The sequence below is a fragment of the Papaver somniferum genome, unplaced genomic scaffold (genome assembly GCF_003573695.1).
Source record: "Papaver somniferum cultivar HN1 unplaced genomic scaffold, ASM357369v1 unplaced-scaffold_150, whole genome shotgun sequence".
Classification (NCBI taxonomy): Eukaryota; Viridiplantae; Streptophyta; class Magnoliopsida; order Ranunculales; family Papaveraceae; genus Papaver; species Papaver somniferum.
Genome location: NW_020624377.1, coordinates 4,787,314 through 4,797,238, shown reverse-complemented (window position 1 = coordinate 4,797,238; position 9,925 = coordinate 4,787,314). Strand labels below are relative to the sequence as shown.

At 36.4% G+C, this 9,925-nt stretch overlaps 1 protein-coding gene across 1 annotated transcript; it reads left to right on the top strand.

The window, feature by feature from the left end:
• The first annotated feature begins 8,839 nt into the window (after nucleotides 1-8,839).
• Nucleotides 8,840-9,634, top strand: LOC113336055 (7-deoxyloganetin glucosyltransferase-like). Its single transcript, XM_026582047.1, has one exon. It carries the CDS (start codon nucleotides 8,840-8,842, stop codon nucleotides 9,632-9,634), a length of 795 nt encoding a protein of 264 aa, XP_026437832.1.
• Nucleotides 9,635-9,925: the final 291 nt, after the last annotated feature.

Genomic DNA, 9,925 nt, shown 5'->3' with positions numbered 1-9,925 from the left:
TTAAAAGAGTAACCAATATTTTTCGAATGACTTTCCTGTTAAGCTCGTTACCCTATAGGTCTCTTTCTAGTCAAAATTTTAGGCTTAGGTTTGCGTTTAGTTTCGTTTTCCTAAGGCGGGCAAGAAGGGAACGGTGATGAAATCCGAGTCCTTATCATAATTTGGCAAGGCCTTTCCCTTTACTAGGAAATTAAAACAACCATATTCAAATCCTCAGCATATATTCACCTTAAGGCATACAATAAACCCGCTGACAGGGGATTCGCGGGTGTTTCGAAAGCTTACCTCCCGTACCAGACGGGCGCAGAACCGCTGAAGTCGACTCGGGCCACGACTCCTATGTCATGTGCGAACCCGAGGGGCCGAGACGATATTGTAATCGTCTTCCTTCCCTGCAAACAATTTTATATTTAATATACCCTTCCTTAGGGTTTAAAAAAAATAAAATAATTGTTCAAGTCCAAAGTCCAAATAAAGTGCAAAAGAAAAGAAAAAAAATATAAAAAAAATAAAAAAATAATTACAAAAAATGTAAGATCTCTAAAAAAAAAAAATCTCTCTCCAACTTCAAACCTGTAATACAAAGACACACCCAAAGAAACGTAAAAAGAACAAATGAAATAAAAAAAAAACCCTAAAAATTCTACCTAAGCACAAATCCGCGTCGGCGGCGCCAAAAATTGATAATGTTTTTGATGATGTTGTAGTAATGAGGTTCAAACTCTCGGACTTGTGAAGATTAAATTTAAAGATTCAATAAAATTATATACAAAAATATTAACAAAGTGGGCGAGAGGTAACCAAGACACTAGATTCCACTATTATGCAAAATTGAATGATAAATATTTCAAAACTCTATTCAATTCTTAAGTCCTCTTTTATCTTTAATTCACTATCAATCATACAGATTCTAAAATATTATTTGTAAACCTTAAGCATAGATTATCAAGAGATTAAACGAAGCATAACCTATCAAACTGAATAACAAATAATTAAGACAATCATTCAAATAATTTAAAACTCTGCAAAAGCAGCGATTTGGTAAATTATATAATTAAATGAAATAGTTACCCATTTATGTTGCGTGAATAGCTTCCTCCATTTCCTTGGTTACGAGGGAATTAGCCGCTCATCATGTTGGAAAACCTCTCAAAAAATTTCATTGATGCTCAAAAATGGTTTACAAATGATGAGAATATGAGAAATACAATAAAACCGAGTTTGTAACAATTATATTTGTTACAAAACAGAGAACTACGACCCTCAGTGACAAAATAAGACTGCTGCAGCTGTGTCGCAAACGTTGTAGCAAATAAGTCTGCCTGATGTACGACCCACAGGTGTGAGTCGTTATTACTGTATAAAAACGACTGCTGGTGCAGGTCCGTTCTTCGTGTTCTTCATGTTCATCATCATCAGCAGCAGCAGAAACCGAGTTTGGGAAAACTCGAAATTATTCTTCTCTGGCTCTCCTCAGCCCCCCAGACTCTCGACACCCTTTCTACTCAACCCCAACAACCTATTTATAGCCAACAGACCCATCGAATCTGGCTCATCCACTCCATATAATTATCTTTAACTCGGCAGTAAAGAAAATATTTCTGGGAATATTTTCTTTCCTGTTTCATCTTCTCACGCGTTTTCAAGCCTCCAAATTACCATATTTAACTCCTTCACACTCCAACAGGCTTTGAGGGTCTTCCATGCACGCACAAAACACGTTGAATCTTCTCCAAATCACGTGAAACCCGTGATATACACGAACTGCCCTGTTTTCAACCCGTGAATTGTTTAGCTGATTCTAGCCAATTATGGTCGAACCAAACGCCCACAGTGTGTTTAATAGGCCATATCGCAACTATCTACCAAAAATCACCCATTGAATCTCCCTAGAACACGTTCAACAATTCGATCAAAAATCTGCAGAAGTGTTCTCCATTTTCCCGCAAAAAACAAAATTCAAATGGATAAGATGACCTCCCCCTAATCCTGTACTGGGGTGCGAATAGCAGATACCTTTTGGGGTGACCTGGGGTGCCCCTTAGTAATTGAGGTGCCCCTTATCCAACGGTGAGAGTCCGAATAACACGTGTCCTCCGGGGCTTTTACTAACTTTTCGAGCCGAATTTTCCAAAAAATGTTTATTTTCCAAAGGTGCCTACAAACACATAAAACACCAAAATTAGTACAAACTCGAGTGCCAACAATATATAGTATTGAGATCAAATTAAACACAAAAATGTGTCTATCTGCTGGATTTTCCAAAACTCGTTTGTGTGCTAATCCGCGAACTGGCGGAAGTTGTCGAACCGAGAATTTCTGCTGAGTTTGAAAACTCAGCCGATTAACTTAAGTCCGCGAACTTGTTTGTGAGCTTAAGAAGTTATGATCTAAAGATGTGCTCTAAACATGAAACATTAAATATTAAGGAATGTTTTATGTAAACCGTGGCTATAATGTTCATGAGCCGATTCTAATCGAATCGAATCATCTTTGATTCAGTTGTGTCTTGTGTAGTTACATAAGATCTCATAGAAATTGAACAACTCTCTAACTAGTTCATTTGAGTCGTTTGAACTAGTTATGGTGAAGAAGAACAAGGTTAATATGAAATGCTCATATGGTTGACCTTTTGGGTTATCATGTTGAACCAACATACACGTACACGTTTGGGCTTGGTTTTCACGAACCCAGTAAACGTGTACCTAAGTGTGTGTGACAAGCTATGTATTTCGATCTAACAGTTGAGAGATATTAGCTTGAATCTAAATCAGGTTTTCATGTAACGGTGAATATGGATTGCTTTGTAACTAAGGCAAAACCCTGATTTGAAGACTATATAAAGGAGACATCTAGCTTGAGCAAAAACTTAATCCCCACACGTTTGTGTGATACTAGTGCGCTCGCTACAGTCGATCTCCATTAACCTTTGATTTTCTTCTCTAAAATCAGGTTACCGACTTAAAGACTTCATTGGGATTGTGAAGCCAGACCGATACTACTTTTATCGTAGTTGTGTGATCTGATCTTGCATCTTCTATCGTACGAGTACAATCTTTGATTGGCTTGAGAACGTGAGAGTTCTCCGATAGGCAAGATAAAGAAGTCACAAACATCCTCGTCTCACTGTTTATGATTCCTCGATAATCCGCTTGTGTAGTCAGGAAGGATTATTAAGAGGTGATTGATTAATCTAGGCTGTTCTTCGGGAATATAAGACCGGATTATCAATTGGTTCATGTTACCTTGATTTTATATCTAAAGACGGAACAAAACCTACGGTTTATCTGTGGGAGACAGATTTATCCTTTTGATAGACTTTTCCGTGTGAGACAGATTTGTTTATTATCAAGTCTGTGATTTTGGGTTGCAGCAACTCTTAGTTGTGGGTGAGATTAGCTAAGGGAATCAAGTACGCAGTGTCCTGCTGGGATCAGAGGCGTAGGAGTACAAATTTACCTTGTATCAGTGGGAGATTGATAGGGATTCAACTATAGTCTAGTCTGAAGTTAGTTTTCAGTAGGCTAGTGTCTGTAGCGGCTTAATACAGTGTGTATTTAATCTGGACTAGGTTCCGGGGTTTTTCTGCATTTGCGGTTTCCAAAACTTCTGGTGTCTGTGTTATTTCTTTTCCGTATTATATTTATATAATTGAAATATTTCAGGTTGTGCGTTAAGATCATCAACTTCTCTAATCCAACCTTTGGTTGTTGATTGTAGTTGATTGATCCTTGGACATTGGTCTTTGGTACCATCTAAGTTATCTCTCTTTGATAAAGACTCGCAGATTTCTATTTTCTTGAGTAAAGATCAAATCGAGAGATTGAGATAATAACTCTTTGAGATACTTTTTATCTAGATTGAGTCTGACTGTCTAGTTGATTCTCTAGATAATTATTTCGGAGTTAGTCCATACAGATTGCTAATCGAAATATTGGGTGGTGTTGTTATAACCCTGCTTTTTCACTAGTGCAATTATACACATGGTGTTGAAGATTTGTGGTAATGACATTCAAACCTTCGGAGTTTTGCTTTACAGCAAGTATCTCAGCAACATCGTATTCGCCAATATTTTTTGGAACATTAACGTTACCTACTGCAACAACAGGAGCATCATAGCCATTAACAACATATACCCATGATTGAAAATCACGCGATTGAAGAAAAGCTCGCATAGCAATTTTCCACCATAAGTAATTTGAGCCATCGAAGACTGGTGGTACGTCAATAGAGATAACACCTCTGTCCATAGAGTCAGATCGCTATAAACACAGACTTTTTAGGTCTTGAGCGTGTTTGCCTGCTCGGATACCAATTGAAAAAGCAGGGGTCTAACAACACCACCCAATATTTCTCTTAGCAATCTGTATGGACTAACTCCAATAAACTTTCTAAAGAATCAACTAGACAGTCAGACACAATCTAGATAAAAATATATCAAGGAGTTAATATCTCTTCTCTTGATTTGATATTACTCAAGCAAATAGAAATCTGCGAGTCTTAATCAAATACAAGGAATAACTTGGATGGTTCTCTTCTCTTGATTTGATATCTCTTTTCTTGATTTGGTGATTTCGTTTCTTCTCGTTCGACCACGTGGCGAGTAGGTTTGTTGTACCTACACTTTGATCAAGGATAGGACAATAAGGGGGTTGGTTCAATTCAATTATTATGACCGTGGAATGGATTGCAATCATAGAATCATCAACAATGCTTGATCAGCTGATTTCGCGATATGGAGGTTTTTTTCTCTGTTTCACTCGTATTGTCATGAGGATTATGGAAGAAAGAGGCGTAATGTGAAACATTACTTTTCTGTTTTGAACACAATTTTGGATATTTTAAAGGAAGACTCCACTTATTTGCCACCCTCACTTTTACTATTTTCCATTCTCATCAAAATTTGTAAAGTGATTCTACTTTTCAATTCTACTTTTTCCTATTTACCACCTACAAAATTAGTCAAATTGAATTTGACTATAACTATCACCACTTTTATTTGTCATCTTCTCCATTAATCTCTATATTCACTGAAAACCCATTACAAAAATATTAACCCTACGTTAGTGCTCTGTTCAATTGGTTCACTGTTATGTATAAAACATTTATTATTTCTTTAACTAGTAGAACTCAACGATTTAATAGGAAAATAATCCGTGAATCATTATTATGAAAGATTCTATGATTGAAAATCTAGGGAAAAATATCCAAACCACAAATGAATGGAACATCCAACAAGATTTTGTTAATTTAGATGAAAATACATTCATTGAAGAATATTTTGAGGTAAGTAACTGATTTATTTTCGTTTGGTTAGTGTTTACCCCGTTTTTATTTTTCTAATTTTCGTTGAACTGGTCTCCAGTTTCTGAACGACCACATGGTAGTTTCATCATCCAGACAAAGACGACTATATGGTATCTCAAATGTCCAAACAGGGACGACTTTGGAGAGAAACAGTCGACTATATCTGGACAACTATAAAGTTGTACACGAGATTGTTGCTGGACGACTCTAGCTAGTATCCTGTGATTCCTCTTAAGTGAACGATTTTAACTGTCTGACATTTTTTTTTGCAGGTACTTCACAACTCATTAAACTCTTATTCCCAATTTGAATCAGCTGAAGAAAAAGGGGATGAGACCGTTTTATATCTCGCCAACCAACATAATGTGGATCAACTGGCACCTATCAATGTTGTTGGCTTTGATTCTAGTGATTTCTGTACTACATATAAGGTAGTGTATGTTTCACAAGTGATATATCAGTTATTTTCTCATTTTATAATGGTCGTGTTGGTATATATTTAATTTGTTGTGTGTAGATATTTGACTCAAGAGAAGCCGTTATAGTATGGTGTCATAAAATCAGTATACAAAAAAATGTACTTGTTGTGATTGCTAAGACGGTGAATAAGAATGTAAATCAAGGTTGCAAGGGATCGCCCATTCTATTTGGACGCGAGAAAGGCGGAAAGTACAGGGAGACCTAGAAAACACTGAGTCCTTCTAAATATAGAAAAGAGACCGGGTCAAAAACGTTTTCTTTTCTTAGAGTATATATTAAGTGGGGTGCTTTGGCTGTTGGGTGGAAACAGAAAATCAAAGATGTGGTGTTTAGGATATATGAAAATGTATGAGGATGGCAAATAGGATAAATGAGGGTGGTAATTAATGAGCGTGGCTAATAGGAAAAGTGAGATGGCAAATAGGTGGAATCTAACGGAAAATAACATAATAAAATAAAAACCAAAACCAGAGGCAGGAACGTGCACCCCAGTTTTGTGTGGTGCACAAATTTGGACTCGGGGTTAGTCTTGGAAATGAAAGTTGAAACCCGTTGGATATTGATTTGGGGTGGCCGGGAAACAGGGAACTAGGTCGAGGTCTTCACCAACTCATGCCGTGGTGGTGGTGCTGATATGGGTTTTGTCGAGTCTGGTGCATGGTCGAGTTCAAAGGATGGTGACTGATTAAGAAGGATATCCAACATGTTAAGGATGATATATCACGTAAAGAAATTGAAGGCTTAGTGGGGAGCGTTACATTGTAGCATAACAAAAGCTGGATTACAGATCATAACTTTCTCTGTTATGCAAAAGAGTGATCTTCACAAGTTTCTATTACTAGGAGTGATAGTGAAATTTAACAAAGACTCCATAATAACTTCAGAAAGGAGTGACGTGTCTGAAAATGATGTGCACAATCGAGCTTCTTTGTAAACTTACAAGAATAACTTGAACCTCTGATCATAACTGCTCAATGTATTAAAACCCTTAAACATTTTCTGGCAATATTGAAGCTTGAGGCGTTGATACTGATAACTACAAACTTCTTGAAGGCGTTGCTACTGAAACTACAAACTCTAAGGTACACTACTACGAGACAGCAGTTAATGGCGAATCGTGTCAGGACAAGTAATGCTCAAGGTGAGAACTGAGCATTAATATTTGTTTTGATTCTCTCGTTTTTTGTTCTTTTGTTGTTGTTTTTTTTGCTTCTTCTTTCTCCTCTTTCTTTTCTTTACAGGGGAGTTACGGTGAAGCCCCATTGATCAATTTTTTTTCTTTACAAAATCAGTAGTTTTAAATCATTGTAGAACCACAAATCTATCGTTCCATGGTAAAACTCTTAAACAAAATCACTAATTTTTCTGCACCTTAGATCAACATCAGATATCTCACGCCAATTGAAAAACTAAATCGATTAATTTTGGGCGAAAAAATCAATGAAATGTATGTTTTTTATAGTGGGTTATTGTGTTTCTTGTGAGATCCATTAACATTCCTATGAACTCGATCAAATTTTTTTTCTCTTTTCTTTTATGCCAAAGATGATTAACTTTAATAACTAAGAGCACTTGCATTATGGATAATAATCGGCTCTCAGTAGTACCATGGGGTTTGTCAAACCATATCCTAATGAGCCAAAATTTTCTACTGAATTTTCAGTTTATTTGATATATAAGTTAACATGAAGGAAAAAATTCTTTGAATGTGTTCATTTTTTACACAAAAAAAAAAAAGAAAAGAAAAAAAGTAATGTTTGTTGGGAATTTTTAGGTTTGATATTGGTCTGATCCTGTTCAAGTCATTTTGCATAAGGATTTACTCCTTAATTAGTGATAATTATAATTCCTAAAACATATCAAAAGACTGTTGGTTTAATCCCCTCAATGTGCATGCAGGTCACGGCATTTCGTTTCTCTATCATGTATGGAAGTTTATATGGAGTTACAGATGGTTAACAATACCAAGTTTAATATTGATTTCAGGACTCTTGGTATTTTTGTTATATCTCTATAGAAAAGAGATAAAAGGTTTTTTCACTAAAAAACCTGAAGACCTGGTACTTCCTGTTATTTCATATATGTCCGCAAATGCAAATGAAGGGTGCTTTATTTGTCTCGAGGTATATGAAGACGGAGAAACTCTGAGTTTTATTCCATCGTGTGGCCATTCGGCACACCGGATGTGTTTACAAGTGAGATATATTGATGAAAGTAAAGGAAAGCTTTGTCCAATCTGCAGGGCACCCATGTCACTCCAGTAGCTGTTGGTCCGATAAAATACTTACTATAAGTTGAAGTATAAACATGCAACTATGGATTATAGGTCTTAACAATGTTTCTGTTAGAGTATTACTGTCTTTCTATCTGCATTATATTTTGTATGTCAGGAACATATGTTCTCTTTGAGAAACAACCAATAAAATTTTACCTTTAACTATTTCACATGGTATTATTTATCTTGGTGCGATTCTTTAAGGTTTTCCTCTTCACATCTTTGCTTCTGCAGTCATCAAATTTCACCAAAGTTTACTACCCCAACCCTGAGCATGTCAACACAAAAGAACTGCTTTTTCATAGACTAAACAATACTAGCTACATATTCAAATGTCCCTCCTGTGAGTTTTATTGTTTCTGATGGTTGTAGGATCTTCACTCTACAAGCTGCTAAAGAGTTTGAAATTCCAGATATTGTTATACTAGCCAATCAGCTTTCGTGCGTTTGTTTGTTTTCTGCACTATCAGTATAAAACTGGTATTGAAAATCCATCAACATTTATACACAGTACAGTATTTTGAACTTTTTGAAGTATTGTCTGAACTGCAGATGTGAGTTACCTAACAAATAGATATCTAAACACACTAGTTGACTAGATACCTGGTATAAAAGGTGTTAGATTTAGAGATTTTCTAAGCTATGTTGAAAAATGTACAGTATTTTGAACTGTTTGAAATATTGTCTGACCTCTAGATGTTACCTAGCAATCTAGACAAACCTGGTATAAAAGATGTTAGATTTAGAGTCACACAACCTGTCATGCTCAACATTTTAATGCGAGAAACTGGAAGAAATCCCAATGCTACAGCCTTGATTTTCAATACCTTTGACGCCCTGGAGATGGAGGTTTTGGATGTAGTCAAGTCTCAGTTGCCACTGCCGCCTGTTTACACCGTTGGTCCTTTTCATTTACTCCTCAATCAGTTTCCTTTAAGTGAGTCGCATTTTCTTCGATCAAATATGTGGAAAAAAGATACAAAGTGTCTGAAATGGCTTGATTCCATAGAACCTAACTCAGTTGTGTATGTGAATTTTGGCAGCCTCACTGTTATGACAACTCAACAATTTGTTGAGGAACTAGCCAATAGTAAGTATACTTTCTTATGGATCATAAGGGATGATCTAGTAGTTGGTGAGTTGGCTTCATTGCCAGCTGCATTTACAGAACAAACTAAAGAAAGAGGACTACTAGTAAGTTGGTGCCCACAAGAAGATGTCCTGAATCACGCATCAATAGCTGGATTTTTGACACATTGTGGTCGAAACTCAACTCTCGAAGGCTTGAGTTGTGGGGTTCCGTTGATCTGCTGGCCGTTATTTGGAGACCAGCAAACAAACTGCAGGTACTCATGTAACCACTGGGAGGTCGGTATTCAGAAAGATCAAGTTGAGAGGTTGGTGAGAGAGTTAATGGAAGGAGAGAAAGGTAAGAAGATGAAGAAAATAGTCTTGGACTGGAAGAAAAAAGCGGAGGAAGCCGCTTCACCTGGTGGTTCCTTTTATGCTATTATAGACAAGATTATAAGCGAAATACTTGGTAGCAAAATTAGAGACCAGTTTACCAAATGATTGTCGGGGCTCAAGAAGAATTACACATACAACTAGCTGAGTGTTCCTATTTACATTCTCCATTCTGGTTAAATTTATAAGGAACTATGTAATTTATAAGTATGAATGTTAAATTTCTGAAGTATCTTCATCAGAATTTGTGTCTAATTTGTGAACAGTGTTCTAGTTTTCAGCAGTTGGAAACATAAGCTAAGTGTCAAAGTTCAAATATAATTAGTAAGTTATTAGCAGTGTAAAATCATTTCAGGTGAACGGTGTTAGGTTCACATTTAGATGACAATGCAATCTCTT

Excerpts from the sequence above, each read along its gene's own strand:
- LOC113336055 (XM_026582047.1), top strand. The coding sequence starts at position 8,840 with ATGCGAGAAACTGGAAGAAATCCCAATGCTACAGCCTTGATTTTCAAT.